Here is a 27,576-nt window from a genome sequence, read left to right as displayed (position 1 = left end):
TCATAAGTACTAATAAAGAGGCAATATGCATGCTAATAAGCAACTAGTTAAAGTGAGAACTGGTCCCTAAACTAAAGTGTTACCTAAACACTGCTTCATACACATATCCAAAGGAAGCCTTAGGTATGAATATTGCATAGCCCATGAAAATCATGTACTATATTCACATTCCTCTGGCTTTAAAGAAAAACAGAAAAGCAGCAAGGCACACATCTCATTTTTAGTGTGTGCAGTGTTCAGTCCTCCCCCTTCTGCTATAACCTGGGACCAATGAGGAACTCTCAGCCTGCGATGTTAGGATCCATGCCAGCAAGTCGGGTGCCGACAGGGAGAACACGTTGAGAGCAGATCAGAGTCAGGACCACTGTGTCCCGCTGAACTCCTGTGAATGACGGACACTAATCTCTCCAGTCTAACACAGCTGTCTGGGTGAGTTTACTCTGACTCTTTATGTCCTCAGCTTAACATGGGATGACGTTTCCCTGTAAGTAATCTTAATCTCACACTCAGATATTGGTACAGCTAATGCACTTCTTGAAGGGAGAGGAGACTGAGTACTTTTTGGAGAGTTTGGAAGTTTGACATTAACATTAGAAAGTTTGGCTTTTTTATGTATTTATTTATTTTTTTTAGTCAATAAGAATTTTACATAAGATGTTCATTATGATACAAGGTGAAATGTACATCGGAATGCTGTTTTGTTACATGCTGAGTTTTAGAATAACTGTAACTGTGTCACCAAAACTCACTTAAGACACACTTTAAAATTTCACATGTTATTGCAAATGTCTATAGTTAATGTGATACTCCACACCTCTGTATACACAAAAGAAAGAAAGAAAGAAAGAAAGAAAGAAAGAAAGAAAGAAAAGTTTAGAAGTACCATTAATCCTTAGCCATTTTTTTTTCTCTCGGTGTAGTCAATTGAAAAATCAACAAAAAAAAACAGCTTCTTAAAAGTCACTGAAGCAAAAAATGATTAAGAAAATTAGTTAGGAGACAAGGTCCTGCATCATAGATGCTTACTTTGCTATTTAAAATCTAGTTCATATTTAAGTGTGAAAAAAAGTTTTGATTTTGATGAACGCATGAAATATGTGGATGTCTCACAATAGACTGTAAGAGGTATATCATGTGGTCACATTGCAACATTATCATGTATAATTACTCCTAATCAACATAAATGTGACGTTGATTCCGGTCGGATGTCTTTGATCCAATGCTGTGGTTAAATTCCCAGAACAGGAAAAGTGTCCCAGTGAATGCATGATGTACAACAATGCCCATGAGGATGAATGAAGCCTCTGTTTCACGAGGTTAATGAATAGACTTTTGCTCTTTATTGAGTTGATTATGTACAGTATTAAGGGTGAGTTGTATTAGAGGGCGTTGCTTACTATAATGCCCCTTCCTGCTGTAATTACCCTGAACTGTGACTGGTATGATCAGTTTTTAGTAGCCTCCCCTCCCTCCAGATGTGTTAGATTCAATGCTTTAAATGGTCATCTGCAGGTCAGGTGCTGCTCTTTATTGTGTTTCAGAGCTGGTGTGATCAGAGGACAGCATCAGGCTCATTCATGTCTTTTATCTGTATGTGTTGTGAGTCAATGAATACAACTGTTTCCTCTTGTTATGTGTAGACAAATCTATACAAATTGCATTTTGCAAGTCGCCTCACTACCAGTTTGTGCTTTCTCTCAGGACAGGGCATTTTTGGGGCTTGATTACATTGTTTTACCTGAGGCAGAACCACACATCATTCAGAGCATGTTTAACCCTCGTACCCTCAACAGTCAACAACAGTCATACTACAACTTTTTTTACATTTTATTTTTTTACATAATACAGCATAAACAACAATCATCTGGTCGTCACCAGCTTCTATAATTATACAACTCTATGTCTCGGATAACACATAACAGATTTTGTTGTTATTATTTATCCAGAAGCAAAGGAAGCCAAAATGCTGAAACCATGACTGAGCCACGTTCTGCTCCCTAGTTTCCCTGTTGTGAATCAGAACAACATGAATTTGGATAAATCAACAAAGAAGGTTGTCATCAGTCTGACTAGAAATATAAGGCCATTTCTGAACGATTTGAAATCAATCATTCTTTATTTTCTGCATTCTTCGGGATGATTTACAAACAGAGAACACTGATGAAAATGGAAAACTCCTGTCGGGAGCTTAAGTCTTTGAAAATTCACAGCTTGGTGGGTGTGTGACAGAGAGAGAAAGAGAGAGAGACATGATAGACATTTTTAATGTTACAAAATATTTTAATAAAAAATTTTTTTATTATGGTTTCCCAAAAATATTGCATAGCACAACTTTTTTCACCATCAAAAATACTAAGAAATATTTTTTGAGCAGCAAATCCTCAGACTAGAATGATTTCTGAAGGATCATGTGACACTGAAGACAGAAATAATGATCCTGATACTTCGGCTTTAACCTCACGGGAGTAAATTATATTTTAAAGTATATTAAAATACAACAGTCTAAATTGTAAATTGTACTGTATTTTAATTTAATAATTGCAGCCTTTGTGAACATGACTTTCAAAAACATTAAAAACACTCATTCAAACTATTGACTAGTAATGTACATTAAAATAATATTTCATTATTTAATGTTAAAAACATTGAACCAACCCTAAATGGTTAGTAGTGTATCTTAGATGTTAAAGTACAATCCAGAAAAGACCGTGAGGGAGGATAAAGCCTGTTCTCTGGCAGCTCTGGTTTGCGTTCTTAAAGTTACATTTGAACAATCCACAATATTTGTAGAACAATGTCATGAGAACAGACTGAACGGTCATTATACTCTGTTTCTCCACAAACACTTCAAACCTACTGTCAAACACTGTGCTGCATGGAAGGGAGACAATTTGGCCTTGTTATGCTGCCAAAGGATCCTAAAACCTTGCTGTCATCGAGTCACCCATGAACTCCCTCTTTACACTGAAGTACCCAAGAGACAAATATGATGTCATCTGTCTGATGGCCAAAACTGATGATTCCAAGGACAACGGACAATTCGACAACTGAGGGAGATGGAATAACCATTGAAAGATGAAACATTCATTCATTCACTGAAATATTCCCTCTCTTGGTCATTTAGGAGATTTATAAACCATGAGATCTAAAGTGTCACTTGTTCACTCATTCAGAGCTGAAATCTGGACTAATCATGCTTTGAGGATTGATTTGGACTTGATTTCATACTGAGATCATCATCTTGACATTTGTGTTATAGGAATGCCATACTAATCTGCAATCACGCTTCTGGTTCTGATTATAATTTAATTTTACTTGAATGTTGCGTTAACAGTTAATGAGCAGAGAGTGTGTGTATGTGGCATCCAGGAACTAAGTGTTGCAGAGAGAGTAAGATGTGTGCTCTCTCATTCTTTCACAGTGACCTCACTCAGTTCAGGTCTTTAACCTGTGCTGTGGATGAACAGACTCCTGTGTGTGAATGGTTTGCCTCGTGTGATCACACTAGCTCTGGGAGGTAAATGACCTGACGGTCAATAAAAACCCCACTGAAAATACATTTAGGCTACATTTACACGACAACGGAGTAGTAAAAAACTGAAACATTTTTGCATTTTTTTTTTGCACCCTTGCATTTTTACAAAGTTTTATTGTATACACAACATTTTCAAATTGATTCACATTTACACATACATGTATCCACGAAAACGACCAAAAAATGCTGTATTACGTACACCAGGCCAGTAGTTGGCGCTGTCACTTGTTAGTAAACAGTACCTGTAGGGAATGGAAGATTATATGTGGTATATGATGCGTCTCTGCTGTTGGTGAAGTAAATCCACACTTTGCTGAAGAAGTGTTAGTATGTTCGTTCACACTTGCCTTTGAAATCGACACGTACTGCGCATGTCTACATACCTAACACATATTACACACACGTATGATGTCTCTGTGTTCAGAGATTCCTGTATTGGGTGTTCACATGGAAACGATAACGGTGGCGTTTTCAAAAACATGCACTTTGAAACATGTTTCAAATATACTGTGTGTTTTCAGTCCCCAAAACACCATTGTCGAGCACCGAGGTGCGAGGACCCTCTTGTATCTGATTTGTTTATTATTAGGGCCCGAGCACCAATGGTGTGAGGACCCTATTGTATCTGCTCTGTTTCTTATTATTATTCTTCCGCTTCTCCAAAATGAATCGCATTTTTGAGGGCTTAAACATGCTCAAAAAGTCATGAAACTTTGCACACGCGTCAAACCTGGTGAAAACTTTCGTCTAATATAGGATTCAGAAGAGGGTGTGGCGAAATGGCTCAACGGCGCCACCTATACTAAGAAAATCAACAGCCTTCCAGCTATGTTTCACGTACATGCACGAAAATTGGCACACACATGTAACACACCAATACCTACAAAAAACACTCTTGGACCAAAATTCTAAACCCAACAGGAAGTCGGTTATTTTTAATATTATGAGCAAATTTTGTGTCATTTTTGTCATTTCCATGCGTTGTATTTTAACAAACTCCTCCTAGAGATTTATTCAGATCAACACCAAATATGGTATGCCTAATCTAAAGGCCTTTGCGATGTTAAATTGTGAAGATCTTGAGTTTTCGTTGAAGGGCGTGTCTGTGGCGGCCTGGCGAATTTCGATGATTCGCCATGAAAAATAAAGTTGCTCTAACTCAGACATACAATGTGCAATCTGCCCCAAACTTCACATGTTTGATAAGACTCCGAACCTGAACAGATTGACATGCCCACATTCAGTTATAGTCACAGCGCCACCTATTGGCAACAGGAAGTGACATATTTTACACTGTGACGAACTACTCCTAGAAATTTTATGACATCAATGTCTTTTTTATGGTCAGTCTAATCTAAAGGCCTGTGCAAAGTTCAGTTGTGAAGATCTTGAGTTTTCGTTAAAAGGCGTGTCCATGGCGCCGTGACGAAGTTCGATGTCTCGCCATGGGAATAAAAGATGTTATAACTCAGGGATAAAATATCCGATCTTCCCCAAACTTCACATGTTTGATAAGAGTCCTGGCCTGAACAGATCTGAAGGCCAATATTCCATCGGGTGTGGCAAAATGGCTCGATAGCGCCACCTATACACTTTCAACGTAGTGCGCCTCGAGCTATGTTTCATGTACATGTACGAAAATCGGTACACACGTGTAACACACCAATACCTACAAAAAAGTCTCTTGGTACGAAATCTCTAATCCCAACAGGAAGTCGGTTATTTTGAATTTTCTCTGGAAAATTTGTGTTGTTTTTGCCATTTCCAGGGATTGTACTTTAACGAACTCCTCCTAGAGATTTATCAGATTGACCAGTCTAGTGTGCATGTCAGAGACCCCACTGTGTATTAGAAAACTGTATGTGAATGATAAACACAAACAAACAAACAAAACAAAGTGTCACTAAATGTACAATTTATTTATGTACCTTTAAAGTACTAATATGTCATATTTAAGCTCAGGGTACCACTCCAGTGACATCTTTGCATTTATTTATTTTAAAGAAGCACTTATTTTTTTATGTGTTTCTAACATATTAAAGCACATGTCGAGTACTTGATTATCATTTTAACTATGTTATCTGATATTACAAGTTTATATATTTTACAATTATAAATGCAATTGTGTACATTTCAATAGAAATGAAATAATTTGCATTTTCATTTCAGATTTTAGCGTACATTAAATGCTTTCCAGTACATAGATACAGTTCAAGTAATCATGAAATTACATATAGAGATGTACTTAACTGAAAAAAAACCTCAATTGCATTAAATATACATTTAAAATATAATAGACACTTACTTTTTAATTGTAATTGACATTCATTGGTCTTCAAGCTGGCGCCGATACAGGATGGCTGCCTCCGTGACATGCTCTGCATATGTTTTTGTCTTTTTGTTAGTTTGTCCTGTCTTTAGTTATATTCCTGCAATCAGTTTCACCAGGGATGAACTGCTGAACATTCGGCAGAACGCACCACAAGATGTTTTTCCGGATTTCAATTATTCAGACGTTTTACTGAATATTGTTATCGGAGGAGCAGCGGCGCTGATCAAACGCTTCAGGACGCGCAGGCGGGGAAAGCGAGCTGGCGCGCTCGTCAGACTCAGGAAGCGCGGATTTCGAATGCCGTTGCCTAGCATCCATCTGGCAAATCTACGCTCTCTACCCAACAAAACGGACGAACTCCTTCTGCTTTCTCTGACAAATAAGGATTTCTCTCACTCTGCTGCTCCGTGTTTCACGGAAACCTGGCTGAATGACGCCATACCGGACAGCGCGCTCCATCTGCCGGGCTTTCAGCTGTTTAGAGCGGATCGCGACGTAGAATCAACGGGGAAATCGCGCGGCGGCGGGACATGCTTTTACATCAATGAACGTTGGTGTACAGATGTAACTGTGTTAAAGAAGATGTGCTGTCCTGATCTAGAAACGCAGTTTGTCAACTGCAAGCCGTTCTATTCGCCGCGGGAGTTTCACTCGTTCATTCTGGTTAGTGTTTACATTCCCCCGCAAGCGCAAGTAAGTCTGGCTTTACAGAAACTCGCTGAGCAGATCACAGAGACAGAACAACAACACCCGGACTCTGTTTTAATCATTCTCAGGGACTTTAATAAAGCCAATCTCTCCCGTGAACTGCCAAAATACAGACAGCATGTTACCTGTCCCACCAGAGACAGTAATATATTGGATCACTGTTACACAACAATAAAGGATGCATATCACTGTGTTCCACGAGCAGCTTTGGGACGTTCTGATCACCTTCTGGTTCATCTTATACCGACCTACAGGCAGAAACTAAAATCAGCTAAACCTGTATTAAGGACTGTAAAAAGATGGACTAATGAAGCAGAGCAGGATTTACAATCTTGTTTTGACCTCACTGATTGGAGTGTTTTTGAAGCTGCTGCCACCGATCTGGATGAACTCACAGAGACCGTAACATCATATATCAGTTTCTGTGAGGATATGTGTATTCCTACCAAGACTCAACTAAATTACAACAATGACAAACCGTGGTTCACTGCAAAACTCAGACAGCTCCGTCAGGCCAAAGAAGATGCTTACAGGAAGGGGGACAATGTCTTGTATAAACAGGCTAAATACACACTGGAAAAGGAGATCAGAGTGGCAAAGAGGAATTATTCTGAAAAAATAAGGACTCAGTTCACTTCGAACGACTCAGCATCAGTGTGGAAAAGTCTAAAGAAGATCACCAATTACAAGACACCACCCCCCAGCACTGTGGAGAATCAACGACTGGCAGACGATCTGAACGAGTTTTACTGCAGGTTTGAAAGAACACCCATCACCTGCCCTGAACACCTCTCCACACAACCGGTCACACCATTAACAGCTCCTGCAACCCATCCTGAACACCTCTCCAATCAAGCACTCTCACCATTCACACCTCCTGCATCCCCCCTCTCCCCCACACCTGCAATACAGATCAGCAAGGATGCAGTGCGTCAGGTCTTCCGGAAGCAGAAAAGGAAAAAAGCACCAGGTCCAAATCCTGTGATGACCAGCTGGCCCACATCTTCAAAAAGATCTTCAACAGATCGCTGGAGCTGTGCGAAGTCCCTTCATGCTTCAAACGCTCCACCATCATCCCCATCCCAAAGAAACCCAAAATTACAGCACTAAATGACTACAGGCCTGTGGCTTTAACATCCGTAGTCATGAAGTCATTTGAAAAACTGGTGCTGGCCCACCTGAAGGACATCACTGGACCCTTGCTGGATCCTCTTCAGTTTGCCTACAGAGCAAACAGGTCTGTGGACGATGCAGTAAACATTGGACTGCATTATGTTCTGCAACACCTAGACAGACCGGGAACCTATGTGAGGATCCTGTTTGTGGACTTCAGCTCGGCTTTTAACACGATCATGCCAAACCTCCTCCTGCCCAAACTAACTCAGCTCTCCGTGCCCACCTCCGTCTGTCAGTGGATCAACAGCTTCCTGACAGACAGGCAGCAGCTAGTGAGGCTGGGAAAATACACATCCAGCACCCGTACAATCAGCACCGGAGCTCCCCAGTGCTGCGTTCTCTCCCCACTGCTCTTCTCCCTGTACACTAATGATTGCACATCTAAGGACCCCTCTGTCAAGCTCCTGAAGTTTGCAGATGACACCACACTCATCGGCCTCATTCAGGACAGTGACGAGTCTGCTTACAGACAGGAGGTTAAAGAGCTGGCTGTCTGGTGCACTCTCAACAACCTGGAGCTTAACACGCTCAAAACAGTGGAGATGACTGTGGACTTCAGGAGAAACCCCCCTGCACTCCCCCCACTCACCATCATGAACAGCACTGTGACTGCAGTGGAGTCATTCAGGTTCCTGGGCACCACTATCTCTCAGGACCTGAAGTGGGACATTCACATTGACTCCATTGTGAAAAAGGCCCAGCAGAGGTTGTACTTCCTTCGCCAGCTGAGGAAGTTTAACCTGCCACATGATCTGCTGAAACAGTTCTACTCCACCATCATCGAATCCATCCTCTGCACTTCAGTAACTGTCTGGTTCAGCTCAGCTTCTAAATCTGACCTCAGAAGACTACAGAGGGTAGTCCGGACTGCTGAGCGAATTATCGGTACAACCCTCCCATCTATTCAAGAACTGTACTTATCCAGAGTGAGCAAAAGGGCTGTTAAAATCACTCTGGACTCCTCACATCCAGCACACTCCCTCTTTGAACTGTTGCCATCTGGTCGACTCTACAGAGCACTGAGCACCAGAACGACCAGACACAGGAACAGTTTCTTCCCTCAGGCAATCCATCTTATGAACAGCTGATACACACTGAACACACTGAACACACTACACTTTATATTTATATACACATACACTTAATTTATCTAACACACATACTTAGTATACACTTACATTTTGCACATAATATACATGTACATACATAACTGCATTTTTGTAATATACCTGCCTACAATTGTCAATTTGTATATTGTCATTCCTTATCTACGTATTTGTATTTTTTGGATTTTTATATTCTTTTATTATGTGTTTTATGTTCTGTCGCTGTCATTCTGTTGTACTGCGGAGCTTCTGTCATGAAAACAAATTCCTCGTATGTGTAAACATGCCTGGCAATAAAGCTCATTCTGATTCTGATTCTGATTCTGACATGCAACAATTTAGTGTTGACAAATTCAGAATATTCAGTTTGCACTTAAATATATTATTTTAAAGTTTTTCACTTGAATCATAATAGTTTCAACATAAAGTAGATGTTTTACCAGTGCCAAGTGGTTTTGTAGGGTTCTTAGCAGTGTGAATATATATATATATATATATATATATATATATATATATATATATATATATATATATATATATATATATATATATATATATATACCTGTATATATTTAAAATGTTTGAGAATGTCCATGTTCTTGTGGCAGCAGCAGCCAATCGCTGCTGTCATGACGTTATTTTTCTGTAGCTCAAGTCACATGGCATTTGCATTACGTTACTGGATGTATCTATAGTCCAGATTAAACATTTGTAACCAGGTGAAGAGTGATTTCAGATTTTTTGATCCACATATCATGATGTTTTGTTAAACACTTTCCTTTCCTGAAAGTCCTGGCCTCACAGCCTGCAGATAATATCATTAATATGTTTGTTGAATCAGGTCATTATTGACTGGGAGCCATTCTAAACAGCATCAGCACAACCCCCCCCCCCCCCCCCCCACACACACACACACACACACAGAGTCAGTGAAATATGTACTGTGCAGTGGTAAAGTGATAAAGCTCTGGCTCTGTTCATGTTATCAGTGCCTAAACAGACACCTAGAAACAAAAAACATATAACTGACTGAGGCTTTGCTGATAATACACCATTATTTCTAAAGAATGGCATGTTTACAGTCACATACAAAAATACACCTCACCATATATGGCCATATAATTTACAAACATGTTGTTTGTCTGGTTAGAAATTAATGTTGTAGTTTTGCATCCATAGAGTAGTGGTTTCAAGACTTGTGTGCTGAATTTGTACCAGCTAGTTAATACGCAGTAGTTCTCAGTTGATGAGTGACTAGATAGGGTCATGAACAGCAGCTAAATACAGTCACAACTGTAAATGATAAAAGGCAACTAAATATACAATCTGAAAAGATTTTAAAACAGGCATCATATACTTGCTGACCTTGTCTATTTTTTATAGAGAAACACAAGGAGGTCTATATCAGGTGGAGAAATCTATCCATTAGCATTTGTATTCATCTCTCATCGCAGTTGCTTTTCTGATGCATGAATCACTGGAAGTGCTGGATATGGAATCTGACATCTTTGCTCATGGGACCACAGAACTTTCTGAGCCAATCACCAGGGCCATAAATGCCACGTGAAAGGAAAATAACATCAGTGAATACAATCAGTCTACAGGATAGGAGGAAAAAAAACCTGTTTTTTTTTTTTTTTTTTTAATTTAAAGTTTTGTATGTACATAACTCCTGAATAAAAATTAAAATAGTTTGGACTGATTTAAAAAAAAAAAGTTTTGAACAAATTTGATTGGTTTGTCGATAGTGAGCGCAAATGCAGGTGAAGCGGTTTTATAAAGCGAGTCATTGAGTCGTTCATTTTAAACGATTCGTTCAAACGGCCGATTCATCAAGAATGAGACAGATGTTTTTGAATGGGTCATTGAATCTTTGACTCAAACGATTTGTTCAAAACACAAATCGTAGCGCCCCAGTGCAGTGATGGGGACACTATACAGTCAACAAGCACCGTCCTTCGGATGAGTCATTAAACCGATGTCCTGACTCTCTGTGGTCAGTAAAAATCCCAGGATGTCTTTCGAAAAGAGTGGAAGTGTGACCTTGGCATCCTGGCTAAATTCGCCCATTGGCCACGGACCATCATGTACTCCTAACAATCCCCATATCTGCTGATTGGCTTCATCACTCTGTCTCCTCTCCACCAGTAAGCTGATGTGGTGTGTGGTGGGCGTTCTGGCGCAATATGGCTGCCGTTGCATTATCCAGGTGGATACTGCACACTGGTGGTAGATGAGGAGATACCCCCCTGACAATTTAAGCGCTTCGTGTGCCTAGAAAAGCGCTATATAAATGTAATGAATTAAATAGACCAAAACAGTCATTATTTCGTCTAAAATGTAAGTGACTTAATATTATTAACTTGTTTGTTAAACTGTCTTATCAGTGTCACATTTTCAATCGCGAGGTGATGGTAAATTAAGTGATGGTCAATTGTCAGCTCTCTTGGTCGTCAGGTCGTGTGATGTATGTTGCTGAACTGTATTCAAATGTTATAAATATAAAAACACCACATATTGAAATTTAACTGCAGTATGTCAATTTATTTTACTTGTGTGTGCTGCGCTCATAGACTTTAGAAAACGGCGCTCATTTGTTTGATTTCTTCTCGAGAAGCTGCGCAAGCCTCAAAAGTTTAAGGTCCTTGCACCCTGACTGAGTCCGAAATTGTCGCATTCGTCGGATGCGAAAAATGCAGAAAATCGAACACCCGAATTAATTTTTATGACGGACGGAAGTTTCAGAGGCTGCAAACGTATAAACCGTGAGGTCGTATTTAGTTATAAATATATATATATATATATATATATATATATATATATATATATATATGATGTTGTCAGGGCACGAACAGCTGCTTCTGCATACTGAAGTTCGCTGGCTCTCCAGGGGGCGGGTGTTACAGTGGTTGCATGAGCTGCGAGAGGAGGTGAAGTGGTTTTTGACAGAAATCAAATCAGATCTGGTGAAGCATCTGGATGACACTGTGGCTTGCATCTCTGTCCTATTTGGTCGATATATTTGACCGCTTGAATGGCCTCAACCTGTCTTTGCAAGTCTGCGAAACTCATATATTGCTCCTTGCAGACAAAGTGCACGCCTTCACACAAAAACTAGACCTCTGGCATGGCCGCATCAGTCGAGGGAACTGCGACATGTGTGCACAGCAAACGATCAATTGATATGCAGGAACAGCTTATTGAGCTGAAGACTGACAGTAGACTGAAGGAACTCTTTAGCTCCTGCCCTCTTTCGTCATTCTGGGCAGCATTGATGCAGGAATACCCTCAACTCTGTGACGTTCCCTTGAAGATTCTCCTTCCTTTCGCGTCAACATATTTGTGTGAGGCAGGATTCTCAAAAATGACTGCACTCAAAACGAAATACCGCAATCGTGCACAAATTGAGGATGATTTGAGGCTATGTTTATCAAACATTGAGCCAAGAATTGAGGATCTTTGCAAGGCAAAGCAGGCTCAGGTCTCACATTAACATCACCTACCTGCAAGCTTCTGTACAAAATGCAGATGATGCCTACTATTAGGCCTAGTAATAATAATAATAAAGCATAAATTAATATCAGAGTTCTGATGCAATTACCAATTATAGCAATAGCCTAGTAATGATAATAGGCCTACTGTTGATAATAATAATAATAATAATAATAATAATAATAATAATAATAATAATAGCAACAATAAAGCATGTAACCTCATATAATTAAATAACAATAGCCTAATGATAATAGGCCTACTGTTGATAATAATAATAACAACAATAAAGCATGTAACCTCATATAATTATAAAGCAATAGCATAGTAATGATAACAGTCCTACTGATGATAATAATAATAATAATAATAATAATAATAATAATAATAATAATAATAATAATAATAATAATAATAATAATAATAATAATAACAACAACAATAAAGCATATAACCTCATATAATTATATAGCAATAGCTTAGTAATGATAATAGGCCTACTGTTGATGATGATAATAATAATAATAATAATAATAATAATAATAATAATAATAATAATAACATAATAACAATAATACAGAAATGCTTTGCTGATAGATTTTGCTCCATCCCATAGCACGAAGTCACACGACTTTTTGATTGTGAATTTATTCGCAAAGTGCATTTCCATCTCCCATTATTCGCATTAACCCTTTTTCCGGACAAGTCAAAAACCACCTCAGGCGAATGTAAAAACTTTGTTTCTTAATTGAAGCATTTTTATTCAAAATTCAGCATTTCCATCACTCGATTCTGATGTGCATAAAAGCAGGGTGATGGAAACCCAGCTATTGATTGCAACAAGCTTTTGAATGGAACACATAAGGTATGAGAGATTAGACAGAGTAATATTGTAATATAAGGCTTTAACTGAGGTTCCTTTTAGTTAAATAGTAAAGAAACATAACAAAGTAAAGTAGCTCACTCATTTAAATTTGTAATAGAGTACTTAATGCAGGTTTCGGAGATGTTTCTATTTGCTGGACTGGAATTATAGGGTGCTGGACAGTGTCTTTGCCATAAGGAGTTTTTAATGTGTTTACAGGTCCAAATAAGTATACACTCTTGCAAAATATATAAATATAAATGCAAAATATTCCTAGATCTACACAGTTGCCTTGCAATTGGTGGTTACTTAATATAACTACCACAAATCACTTTGTATGAGCTCAAGTAGTAGTTGAGAACAGGCTGAAGATTGACCAGTTGGCCGTATCAAGAGTTCAGCATAACACTGGCATGTATGACTCAAAAACAACCATGTGAAAGCATGTCTGGTGTCTGCCAATAAGCACAATGGTGAAAAATCTGAACAGAGAGAGGCAGAGAGAAAGGAAAGCCCATTAAACATCCAGCTGTATTTACCTATCCTGTGAGGTTGCATGCCTTGCATGCATGCTGTACTCTGTCACATTTAAACCCTTTAATTAAAGTTATAAAACATCATTTCGGGAGATCCAGATGAAGGAATAATTAATGCACGGTGACTTATTAAGGGTGCATTCAGATTGGAGCTTTTTATACAAGTCTGTTTGTTATCAGAGTTAAGTTTGTTTTGGTTATAAAAGTACTCTTCAGAATTCGGATGCTAGTCACTCATGGTGGTAGTAGATTGATTCTGTTGATTACCCAAATAAATCAAATGTAAAACATCCTCTATGTAAGTCTGAAGTACACAACCTGTGCTGACTGCTCACTGCGACTGGCTAATGTGTTGTGGTCACCCCATGTGTTACAATCTGCAGACCTTAAAGAGGAAATGGCTGTGTTTTCACTCTCTGTTTAACATGCATTGAGTGTGCCTGTGCTTGTATGTGTAAAATATGCAACGAAATTTGTCACGGTATAGTCTGTCCACTGGATTTAGGAAAGTCCTACCATATGGTTACACTTTAACTTAGAGGTCAAATGTGACATGTTTCAGCATAGATCTTTTTGCTGCATGCTCATAAATCAGCTTAAATTTTCGGTTGTGAATGAGTTCCTGACTTTTTAAGGGAAGATGCAGATTTATGAGTACCGTACGTATTGTATCACTTGGTCTGTGGTCAGCTAGAAGGTTTCCTTGGATAATGAAGTGAAATTCAGGTTTAAACTTGACTACATGTTTGTGCTAGGTAATATAATTTTTTTCATAAGGGTTGATTAATAAATATTTTTAACGTTATAACTTTCATGTTATAGCACATACTAGTTTTTAGTGTTAGTGTAAATGGGACATGTTTGTGCCACTAGCATTACCAACTGGAATTCAAATGGGTTTCTCCAAACACTTCTCCATCAACCATTAATTCAACCAATCAGTGAATCACTTATTGTCTTCACATTAAGCTGCAAGGAGAAAGCATAGAAAAAGAGAAAGGAGACAGTGGTTATGTGACAACAAATACATGCAATAAATAAATAAATGAATAAATAAATAAATAAACAAATCCTTATGACCACTATATAGTAACTGCATTATGAAAAACACATTGCTCTAGAAGGCCTATTAAAAGGATAAACATATATAGTCCTTAATTCTCTGTGTGAACATGATGAATTTAGTATAGGTCATGTGACATTCATAACAATCCTGAAACTCAATGGAGGGATCATTATCCATGTAAAAAAAAAATTCTATGTAAACTACAGTTGGTTCATCATTTTAATTAATGAATTGTCTTTTTATTGAGAATGCATTGTATTTTTGTACCTGTTTAGTTTTATTTTTAGTCTTTCTACTACTTAAATTAACTTGAAATTAAATTTAAAACTCTTCTGATGTTCTTGTGTTTGCAGAACGATGGGTGATGTTCAGTTTGTTACGGGATCTCATGTCTCCAAGACGACTCTGACTCTGGGACGAGGTTCCCCCGGCAAAGAGCCCCCTGTTTTTACCCTCCCGCCACGTAATACCCGCATCTGCCAAGGGGGTACCGCACGCCTTGAAGGGAAGGTGAGAGAGATTCTTTATAGCCATCCTAGTCCGCCAGAAACTGATCCCCAGTAGTGTAATGAAGCAAACACTGTGTCTGCAAATGATTTTCATTCAAGACTCCCAACAATAATCTATTTTAGAAACTAACTCTATTCCAACACCTAGAGATCTGCCTTGCTGTCTGCAGCACATATAACAGAAGGCAGTAGTCAACAGATGGCCCTATTTTTCTAGTAGTTTACAAAAATATGTGACCCTTCTTTTGAAATATCAAGCCGTCCTCCCTTGTCCTTAGCTGATAGCAGAGAAATATAAAATATTATGCAAGATTATATGATGAGTTTTTCTTTTGAAGATTCTTATCAGACACACATCTGTGTTTCATTACACTCTGACAGTGCGGACAGGAGGAGATGCGTTTGGACACTTCTTTGCGGTCTCAGACTGACACAGCAGGCAAATACAGGAGAAAGCTGCAGTGTGTGCTGTAAAGTCTCAAAAATAAAGCTTCCAAAACTCTGTTTTTGCAGTGATGCCATTCACCTTTCAGGTGTCAATCATTTCCAGTTACTCCACCGGCCTCGACCCGTTCCCACGGCTCTTGGCCCCGCCCCACTCGTCACACCCACCAATTCACTATCTCTGCAAATTAGAATACTTCATAAGACCAATAAAAGTATGTTCATTTACTGTACCTGTACTCAATACTTGGTAGGGGCTCCTTTTGCTTTAATTACTGCCTCAATTCGGCGTGGCATGAAGGTAATCAGTTTGTGGCACTGCTGAGGTGGTATGGAAGCCCAGGTTTCTTTGACAGTGCCCTTCAGCTCATCTGCATTTTTTGGTCTCTTGTTTCTAATTTTTCTCTTGACAATAGCCCATAGATTCTCTCTGGGGTTCAGGTCTGGTGAGTTTGCTGGCCAGTCAAGCACACCAACACCATGGTCATTTAACCAACTTTTGGTGCTTTTGGTAAATGGGTGCAGTGGTTTTCAAAAAACTCAATGGACCAACACCAGCAGATGATATTGCACCCAAAATCATTACAGAGTGTGGAATCTTAACACTGGACCCTCAAGCAACTTGGGCTATGAGCTTCTCCACCCTTCCGCTAGAATCTAGGACCCTAGGACATTAGGTTTCCAAATAAAATACAAAACTTGCTCTCATCTGAAAAGAGGACTTTGGACCTCTGGGCAACAGTCCAGTTGTTCTTCTTCTTAGCCCAGGGAAAGACGCCTTTGACGTTGTCTGTGGTTTAGAAGTGGCTTAACAAGAGGAATACGAAAATTGTAGCCAAATTTCCTGACACGTCTGTATGCCTTGACCCCAGCCCCTGTCCATTCCTTGTGAAGTTCACTGGAATTCTTGAATAGATTTTGCTTGACAATCCTCACAAGGCTGCGGTTCTCTTGGTTGGTTATCATCTCATCTTTTTCTTCCACACTTCTTCCTTCAACTCAACTTTCTGTTAACATGCTTGGATACAGCACTCTGTGAACAGCCAGCTTCATTGGCAATGAATGTTTGTGGCTTACCCTCCTTGTGAATGGTGTCAATGATTGTCTTCTGGACAACTGTCAGATCAGCAGTCTTTCCCATGATTGTGTAGTCTAGTGAACCAAACTGATAGACCATTTTGATGGCTCAGGAAACCTTTGCAGATGTTTTGAATTGATTAACTGATTAGCATGTTACCATATTCTAATTTGTTGAGATAGTGAATAGGTGGGTTTTTGTTAAATGTGACTAAATGTGGCTGAAGTAAACAGAATGGCATGTCACCCCATGGAAGAGAGGGGCAGAGTGAGCAGAGCTCAAATGCATTTAAAGAGGGGGGTTTGGCGTAGTAGGGCTCCAGCCATAGAGGCTGAGGTGGAGGCTGGGGCTGTGGCCTCAGAGGGTGCTTTGCCATGGCCTCCCGAGTCCTATGCTCCGCCATGGCGCCCCAAACAGGTACCACTCTTGGAGGGCCACTGTCCCATGTGTGTCCTTAGGGACCTCCAGAGTGGCTACCCCCCCTCCCCTTTGGATGTTATGGCATGAGGACACGTCTTCTGAGGGGGGCATTATGTCATACTCCAGCCCCAGAGTTCGCTCCAGTGTCGGATCCAGCCCCAAAACTCATTCCAGTGCCAGCTCCTCAAAAGTGCTTTGCTGTGCCTGCTCCTCCAGAGCGCTTTCCAGTGCTAGCAACACATAAGCACTATCCTGATCCCCAGTTCAGCCCAGGAAGGGCTCATATTCCAGAGTTAAACCCACGGGGCTCCTGATCCCGAGTTAAGCCCAGGGAGGGCTCCTGTTTCACCCTTTAACCCAAAAAGGTCTCCCGTTTCCCCTGTTTGGTTGTCCGGTATTGTTGATGACAACTTTGTGCCACCTGACGGTAGTTTAGTGAACGTCTTTAACACACGATTAACATGCAGTTAAAGGTGGGGAAGCGATTTCTTGTAGCCAATGTGGAGATTTGAAATCACCAATACAAACACGCCCCTATTTTGATAGCTTCACTCCACACATACATACGCAACCCTGGCAACGATTTTTTTTTTCTGTGAAACAAAAACAAAACCAATGTTACTACATGTCTACATTGATCGCAAGTGGCATGGCGTGATAAAATTCTATAGAACTCATTATAATCAGTGAGGCTGTCTACACTATGATATATGTCTACACTATGATATATATATACCAATCTATGGTCTAAACTGGATACGGTGCGGCACGAAATGACAAATACGACAGAAAACTGCAGCTGCATTCTTTTTATGATGTATTGACACAAATTTCAAATGATTTTCAACAGTTGCTTTGTCGCGTCCAGTGTACTAGACAGACTTTAGCTGTCACATTGTTACAGTCGCAGACACAGTGTTACTTACCTATCGAGAAGAAACAAAGCAACCTCAGCATCTGATCGCAGGCCTTCTGCTCCTTGAGTTCTCTACAGCACTGGAAAGCTGATCTGAAATTTACACGGGTCCTACTTCTTGCCTTAAGCCTTCTTTTTTTCTGCAGACATTTTCCTCTTTTGTTTTTTATCTGCCATCTCTATCTTTCTGTCGCTTGGCTCTGCTAATGTTCCTCCTGAGCACTGAATGCTCTCTCCTCCACATCATGAGTAAACCCGCCCCTTACTGCTGATTGGCTACAATTTTGTTTTGCCCAAATCAGTTTTCTGAAGTGTTTTTGAAATATCTCTTACCCCACCTTTAATGCCGTGGCCCTGCTGCAGCCATACACACGGCAGTAATAGTAATTTTGGTTGTCCACCTACTGTATGCAAATTCTGCACAGGCAATTTCATTGGCTTTTTCTCAAAGATGTCAGATGTGTTTGGGCCACCAAGAGTGAGCCATAGTGTCTTACACTGGACACAACATCGGAGTGAATGACAGAAAGGGAAATCGAGTTGTCTTTCTTATTTAGTGTAATTTTTTGACATTCAGAATATCAGACATTCAATTTAAGGTCACACAGTCTTGAGTTTCTAAGAGTTTTTGCTACCTGTAGTATTTCCATATGGCATGGGTTTTCTGCAAGTATAACTCATAATTGCTCCTCAAGCGTAAAGTGTTCTAGCAGACACAGGAAACCCCTGAGCACAGATACTGCTGCTGATTGGAGTGAATTTGTTAAGGCTGTCAGTGGAAAGTCTGTCAGGATCTCCTCTATCTTCATGTATTAGCACTTTGGCAGAATTTATATCCATTTTTACACAGACGGTGTCTGTTTTTGTTCTTAGCTAACATTCCTAGGCTGAGAACAGCACCTGAAAACAATCTTTCTTAATTTCATTTCAGCTGTTGACTGAAGTCAGTTTTTTATTTGAATTTGTAGCAGCTTAAAGGTGCAACAAAAAATATTAATTCTAATATTAATTAGGATACAATAATAATAAATGGTGATAAATACACATCTGTTCCCCTAATCTACACTGTCTGCATCAGGAAGTGATGCTTGTGGAAGTTTGAAACAAGTTATTTTTGCAGTTTAATAATAATAAAAAAAAATATTCCTCATATTAAAGGGCTGAATGTAACTTTGAGATTGTGAGTTCTCATTTTGTTGTGGTCTGTTCTAGCAGTTATGTGAGACAGCAGAAAGAGCACAAACAGGGATTAAAATACCTTTGTCTTGTGACTCCTTCCTGTTTTCTTTCAGGGCACTGAGAGGTGAAGTCAGGCATCAAAAGTTACACTGACGCATGGTTTCACTGCAGTATTATATCATATGAATTCATTTGACAAAACATATGACCTTTTTGGAGTCAACTCAAGTCACCTTTATTTATATAGCGCTTTATACAATACAGAATGTGTCAAAACAGCTTTACAGTGTTAATCAGGAAAGTAGTTTATCGATAATGCAAGAGGACTGATAATACATTTTTCAGTTAAAGTCAGTTCATCATTGATTAACATCATTGATGTCATCATCCAGCTCAGTTCAGTTCAAATAGTACTTGTGCAATCAAGTCGACAATATTGCCAGAAATTAAGTGTCTTTAATTAAGTAATGCTTCCTGCATTAAAGTTTTGACCACACAATGTGGACACTGATGCCCATCTGTGGAATTGCTAAGGTGTATAAAGTATATACAAATAATAAACTAGTTTAATAAACTCAATAAATTAGCTTAAACAATGAAATATGGTTGTTCTGTTGTCCACAATGGAAAGTTTTGAGTGCTTCTCTGGACTATAAGAAGAGACAATAGATGCTGGTAATAATCAATGAATACTAACGAAAGTTTAATGTGCCACTATGGGTAATGAAAGGTTCATATTTTGGTTTTGGATTTCCCAATAAAATTTCAAAATGCATGCATGGTCAAAAACATTTCATTGTCTAATAATATGCATTCATTTTACCTTACTTGCTCAACAACTCCAATGATTTTCATTTCATTACACCAATGTTCTTTTTAGCAACATATGACCCCTTTAAGTTAATTTAATAGTTTAATCAATTGAAAATACATGTAAATGGCTTAAATGATGCGACTATAATATCTCTTTAATAACAACAACAATAAAATAGGCTAATAATAATAAAAGAAGGAAGGAATAATTGACAATGTGCTGTTGAATTACAGAAAAAACAAACAAACAGACAAAAAAAACAACGTACCATCACAAAGTTATTGTTTTGCAAAGTTAATATAAGCTATTCTATGTCTTAAGACAAGTTCATTTAGAACAAGTTCAATAAAACATCTTTATTTTATTTTTATGGGCAGAGGAGAATAGCCAAAATAAACAGAAACAAAGAAAAAACAATGCAACACCTCCTGATCGCCTGACTAATGCACATTTTAATCGCTACATGCACAAATTAGCAAACTTTTTCAAATAGTGTAAATAAGGAATTGCACAGAACCTTGTTCATCGGTAGCTGTGTGTGTGGGCATCGTGAAATGCAGCAAATTGTGAAAATGAAGTCTCAAAATCCAAATGAACAGATCAAGATTGACTCAAGCAAGATGTCAATAAATGCACGCATGTCACCTGATGCACAAATGCACTGATTCCTTTTTCGTGAGCAATTTATTATATATTAATGCAGAACAGAACATTTTAATTCGCAAACATGTCTGTATTTGTTTAAATCGCTGCACAATCATTTAATCCCGAATTCCACAGACTCGAACTGAATAGCATTTGTTTGTAGTTTGTAAGGTACATGAATAGAATTTATGTAGTACATGGATTATTGTGTGTTTGAGTCTAATAGCATCCCATAAATGTCCTCCTGACTACCAGCTATGGAGTTTTGTCATCTGTAGAGGATATTATGTTTTAGCGATTTCTCTCAAATGTTACATGCCACAGTTACAGTCTGGATGTCCTGTACAGAGCACATTTTTCGGGGCTTTTCAGACATACCAAATGATTGGATGTTTCACCATGACCACTCCCTTTCCTTGGTCTTTAAAAATGACTGACATTAATTTAGTGAGCAAGTGTAACACCCTTATGGAAATGTTTTAAATCTGACTAATTTTCAAATTGCTTGTCATAAATCAACATCTCAGGAAGAAGTTATGGGGTTTCAAATCAAAATATGACCTTCTGTAATGGAACAGGACATTGATTTCATACATGAACATTCATACAGGACACCAGAACTTAAAGCATGTTTATTACATTTTGGGGATACACAACAATTGGGTAGAGAACAAATCATATATCAATATTCCTATTAAATAATAAATATTAGATGTTATAATGAAAATCTTGCTAATTGTTACTCCCATTATTGCACTTATTTGTTCATTCCATGTTGCCTCAAAACAATATTCAAATTAGATACAGTTTATAGGCACATTGTATACAATGAAAAAAAAAACTGTTTATGGCCATTTTACACACATTTTGCATAAAGAAAAATGAAAAAAAAAAAAAAAATTATATATATATATATATATATATATATATATATATATTTTTTTTTTATGTATATTTTTCAAAAAATATATTTTTAATTGTTTTGTTATGCCCTTAATGTAAAGACATGACAAAATACTAAATTCACAATTTTCTTTTTTTTTTTTTCTGGTAGTCAGGATAATATAGTAGTGTTTCATGTTGACGTCAACATGAAAGAGCTTGGGATTTGTTTTAAAAAATTACTCATTTAAATAATTCAGAGTCGACTCTTTCTTTTGAGAAACAATAACTTTATACTCGGTGCACTTTTAGATTTAAAACTTTGCAGGATGTTTTCATTCACAGTGTTACACATTGCATGAAATGTAATTTAAAAAAATTATTTTCAGCATTGTACCAGATTCAAACAACCTAGGCATGGAAACCTATCAAGTTTCATCACAAATATCTTAATTTGTGTTTCAAAGATCAACCATAGTCTGTCACAGTGTCTGGGTTGTGTTCCCTGTTTTGCCTTAAGCAGGTTGTGTTTCCACTAGGTGTCCTCCTTTTCTCACGGTGTCTGTCTCCTTATCACTTCCTGCTCCCTTATTTGGTCACCTTCCTCCTGTTTAGTAATTGATTGTTCCCCACCTGTCTCCTGTTCCCTCATTATCCTTCTGTGTATTTATACCCGGTCTGTCTGAGTCTGTGTTGCGTGTCTGAGACTGTGTCTGAGTCCGTGTTTAATGTTTGAAACTCATGTCCGTCAGCTCTTGTCCTTGCCTTGTGTTCGTGTCTTGTTTATGTTTGGATTTGGATATTCTGGTTTTGACCCTAACTGGACTGTTTACCCCTTTTGGATTATCCCTAAATAAACACCTTACCTGCAATTGGTTCCCTCTCCTGTGTTGTCTGTAACACCGAACATGACAGAAGGACTCCGTCACACTAAGGAACCAGCGGTATGTCATTTTTCCGTTCCCCAGCCAAGATGGCGGAGCGGCGAACCAAGTACCTTCGGTTGACCGCCCTCCGCCAAGAGGGCAATGAAGTGGGTGCCCTGGCTCAGTTGTTCTGGTCCCTGGCCGAGGGCATGGGCTACAACGATGCGGCCCTCAAGGACTATTTCAATGGTGGGCTGGATGATCCAGTGTCTGAGGAGGAGATGGCACAGTTAGAGACACTGGAATTCTGGGAATTCGTGCGCTACCTGCAGCATCGGCTTCGGTGGGATGCCCCAGCCACTTCTGTCTCTTCCGGCGGGGTGGTCGTCAGCCCAGCACCACTGCCCAGGATGGCAACCAGCCAAGCGCCACAACCCAAGATGGCCGCCAGTCCAGCACCACAGCCCAGGATGGCCGTCAGTCCAGCGCCACAGCACAAGATGGCCGTCAGTCAAGCACCACAGCACAAGATGGTCGCTAACCCAGCGCCAATGCCCAAATTGGCCACCGGTTCAGTGCCACAGCCCAAGATGGCCGTCAGCCTAGCGCCACAGCCCAAGATGGCCGTCAGCCTAGCGCCACAGCACAAGATGGCCGTCAGTCCAGCGCCACAGCACAAGATGGCCGTCAGTCCAGCGCCACAGCACAAGATGGCCGTCAGTCCAGCGCCACAGCACAAGATGGCCGCTAACCCAGCACCAATGCCCAAATTGGCCACCGGTCCAGCACCACAGTACTAGATGGCCGCCAGTCCAGCGCCACAACCCCAGATGGCCGCCAGCCCAGCACCACAGTATCAGCGTCAGGGCCAGTCACCGATGACCGTCCAGCGTCAGGGCCAGTCACCGCTGACCGTCCAGCGTCAGGGCCAGTCACCGCTGACCGTCCAGCGTCAGGGCCAGTCACCGCTGACCGTCCAGCATCAGGGCCAGTCACCGCTGACCGTCCAGAGCCAGGGCTAGTCATCGTGGACTTTTCTGAGTCAGGTCAAATCACTGGGTGGCCTTCTGCTCCGCCCTGTTGGACTCCGGCATCGACCACAGGGGCGTGGTGGTCATCTGCTCCTCCCTGGGGGACTCTGGCGTCGACCACGAGAACGTGGTGGTCCTCTGCTCCGCCCTGGGGGGCTTCCGCTCTGACCACACGGACATGGTGGTCTTCTGCTCCGCCCTGGGGGGTGCTTGCCCTGACTACACGGTTGTGGTGGTCTTCTGCTCCGCCCTGGAGGACTCTGGCCTTGACCACAAGGGTGTGGTGGTCTTCTGCTCCGCCCTGGGGGGCTTTATGTTGTTTTTTCCTTTTGTTTTTGTGTTAATTTCTGTCCCTGTTCCTTTCTGTTAGTCTGGCCCTCCGTCCCTCCCCTGAACCTCCTCCGGTCCTCCTGTTTTGTGTTTACATTCTGGTGCCTGTTCCCCATGTTTTTCTTTTCTGGCCCTCCGTCCCTCCCCCTGAGCCTCCACCTGTCCGCCTCCCTCCTGGTCTCTGTTTTGTTTCTGTCTTGGAGCGTCTGGGAGCCGCTCCGTAGAGGGGGGGTCCTGTCACAGTGTCTGGGTTGTGTTCCCTGGGTTTCCACTAGGTGTCCTCCTTTCTCACGGTGTCTGTCTCCTTATCACTTCCTGCTCCCTTATTTGGTCACCTTCCTCCTGTTTAGTAATTGATTGTTCCCCACCTGTCTCCTGTTCCCTCATTATCCTTCTGTGTATTTATACCTGGTCTGTCTGAGTCTGTGTTACGGAGTCCTTGTTTAATGTTTGAAACTCATGTCCGTCAGCTCTTGTCCTTGCCTTGTGTTCGTGTCTTGTTTATGTTTGGATTTGGATATTCTGGTTTTGACCCTGCCTGGACTGTTTACCCCTTTTGGATTATCCCTAATTAAACACCTTACCTGCAATTGGTTCCCTCTCCTGTGTTTTCTGTAACACCGGACGTGACATAGTCTTGCAGTTTTGGATCAACATAAGGGTAAGTAAAATTATGACTAAATCTTCATTCATGGATCAACTATCCCTTTAACATGTACAGTCAAAATAATCTTTCTGAAAAAGCAGTGATTAATGTTTGATGTTTAATGTTTGATAATGAGGTTATGTATATATGCACACACACTTTGAAATGTTTTAAATGTTTTTGGCATGTACTTTGGGAATCCTTGAACCCCATGAACCTTGGGAACCCCACATATACTTTTTCTTTTTGCTAGATTTATTGTGGAGTGTAAAAGTTCAGGGCACCATGTGCAGAGACCTTTTTCTAGTTCTCATGAGAACATGTTACATTGAGATCTAACACATCTCACCGAATCAGACTTGAGGACTTTAGTTTATCTGTTCAAGAGCCGCCCTATTAAACAGGAAATGACTGTCTGACTGACATGTGAAGTGTTCATCAAAAATCTGTATATGTTTTATAATACTCTTAAGGGTGGGTTTTTCTTAAATTGATTATAGTAGAATATAGTACAAAGTTAAAAATCTTATTGTAGCATATGTTTTTGACATTTTACAAGATGCATCAGCAGTGCGTAAACAGACTGTGCAGTCTGTGTCCATGTTGTCTGAGATCACTGACCACACACACACACACACAGAGGGACAAGGACAAAACCATAAGAAACTACATTATTACTTTGATAGTGTAGAGGGAGACATGCTTTAAAACTCTTCATAGGACCTCAGCAAGATCCAGTTCAGCAGCAATCTAATCAGGAAGGAGAATCCACAATAAACCTGCCAGACACCTCTCTCACAGGGACGGAGAGGCACATAGCTCATTTCTTATGGCTGGAAAGAGCAACAGTGGCAACAATACATCATGTTTCAGACGTTAGGTCTTATTTTAATTTTGGAAGACTGGAAGTGTCTGCGGTTATTCCATCTATATTGTATAGAAAAAACGTTCTGAAGATAAACAATATCAGTCATTATGCTGTAAGTATTTGGGAGTGGTGTCTAATATTTTGAAACAGGTTTGGTTTTGTTGATTTTGAAACTTTAGTTGGTGAGGGGCCCTTAAACAGACTGGGGAGGTAGAGGGTAAAATCAGGGTGACCAAAGAAGACACCTAGCTCCGCCCCACTTATAATATTAGATTCTTGCAGCAAGCGTTAATTATATATGTGATTGCTTAAAACAGCTCGCCTCTTCTCAAAATGGAACATACTTTTAGGATAATTAATGCACTTATAACATGCAAGCATAAGTTTAATACTATAAGTGTGTCACTAACCTGTACAAGCCATAGTGACAGTAGTAATGATCACTCTGTGAAAGGCAGTGAGACACTTGACTTTCTGAAAATTGGGACTGAACAGGAGCTTATTGGAAACAGATGTGGTCGACTTTTACTTCCATTAACTTATTGCTTTTCCTCTCTCTTTCTCACTCTCTTATTCATCCTTTTCTGTCCTTTTTCATCACAGCAGTTCTAATACATCAGTTGTTTCTAATTTCTCACTAATACTTGTTCACCAAAATATGTTGATATATATACAGTATATTATTAAGTAAGGATAAATATTAATAGTATAATATATAATATAATAATAGATTTTAAAACATGCCATTGTTAGGAAATCTAAACAATAATATATCTGTAGCAATATCTAAAGTCAGCTGACTACCTAGACACCTTTTTAAGGGCAGAAACATACTCCAATACTCAAGGGGGCAATAGAGTTCACCTGAACAAAATCTGTTATTATGGAGTTAGTTAACTAGAAATTTAAATGATTTGTCTGATTCCGTGAATTATCTGTTACCATTACAGCAATTGGCCTAAACCAGAAATTGTTCACAACAATATTACTTAGAGTATGTTTTAGTAACAGAAATGCTCCTGGTGCAAAGGGCAAAGGTTGATCCATAAAGAAAAGAAAAGGAAATATAAATATATAAACCCATAACTTTTAAACTGCATTGAAGGAGTTCACTTGTATGCTACTCTAACTCACCCATTACAAAAATTCTAATGCGTTTTTGTAAAGAAATGTGAACATACATTTAGTTCAAAAGGTTTTACATTAATGAGAATCATAAATTCACTCTAATGTGTTCAAACATAGTGTACCTAATGATGCATTTATATAATAATCATTGTGCTCCGATATTTTTTTTTTTTTACATGAATATTAATAAGCAAGCTATTTTGGTAATATCTATACAGAAAAGAGCCTGAGTTCTGTGTAAGAGAGAGGAGCATGTGTTAATAATATCAGTGTGTTTGAGTGCTCTGGGAGCCTTTGGACTGATTGTGCTGCAGTATTTCAGGTGTGTGACCTCGTCAGGTTTACTACAGTTTCACTAACAGTGAAGGTGAAGCCAGGAAAAAGTGATAACCGGAAAGAGAGAGGGAGAGAGAAACATGAGGTTGAGTTCACTGTCAAACAACAGCCTGATGTTTCGGCCCACTACTCAGTGGAATGTGAGCGGTGTGTATCAGTTTACTGCATAAACCTTCATGACCTGAGGGGCGTTCAGAGCGACCGTGTGCCACCCGTTGGAGCTATGAGAGGCGTTCACAATGCATGAAAGGGAGGACTGTATTAAATTAATCTCAGTTCTGCTTTCCTTCCTCAGCACTAATTCAGCTTAAACCATTTAATGCATTTGTTTTCATTTTTGGTTGTGCATACCCTAAAGCCTCATCAGTCATGCTAAGTACCCCTGAACTCCACCAAACTAAAAATGAAACGTGTTATAATAAAACTTGCATAAAAAAAAAAATAAATTGCCACAGTAAATAACATGCAACAAACCATTTGTTTTCCAAACGGATACAGTACATTCAAGCCAAAATATTAAAACGTTGCCAGATTTACATTCATCTGTTTAAGTGAATATAAGCAAATTTTTACTGCAACTCACTGGACATTTCATGCTGAATGCTGAAAGCTGAAATGTCACCACGGGCATGTTTTTCCAATGAGGTTTCCAATGAAAGTGAAAACTT

The 27,576-nt window shown here is 39.6% G+C and overlaps 1 protein-coding gene across 1 annotated transcript in view; it reads left to right on the top strand.

The window, feature by feature from the left end:
• The first annotated feature begins 286 nt into the window (after window positions 1-286).
• The window catches only part of LOC132094845 (myosin light chain kinase, smooth muscle-like), a 105,192-nt gene continuing 77,902 nt past the window's right edge, over window positions 287-27,576 (top strand). Inside the window, exons 1-2 of the mRNA XM_059499475.1 lie at window positions 287-429; window positions 15,170-15,326. Of these exons, the coding sequence (XP_059355458.1) occupies window positions 389-429; window positions 15,170-15,326 (198 nt within the window). The 5' untranslated portion in view covers window positions 287-388. The remainder of the gene's footprint in view (window positions 430-15,169; window positions 15,327-27,576) is intronic.

The sequence above is a fragment of the Carassius carassius genome, chromosome 19 (genome assembly GCF_963082965.1).
Source record: "Carassius carassius chromosome 19, fCarCar2.1, whole genome shotgun sequence".
NCBI classification, from domain to species: domain Eukaryota; kingdom Metazoa; phylum Chordata; class Actinopteri; order Cypriniformes; family Cyprinidae; genus Carassius; species Carassius carassius.
The sequence above is the reverse complement of the archived record's forward strand: the minus strand, read 5'-3'. Positions and strand labels throughout refer to the sequence as shown.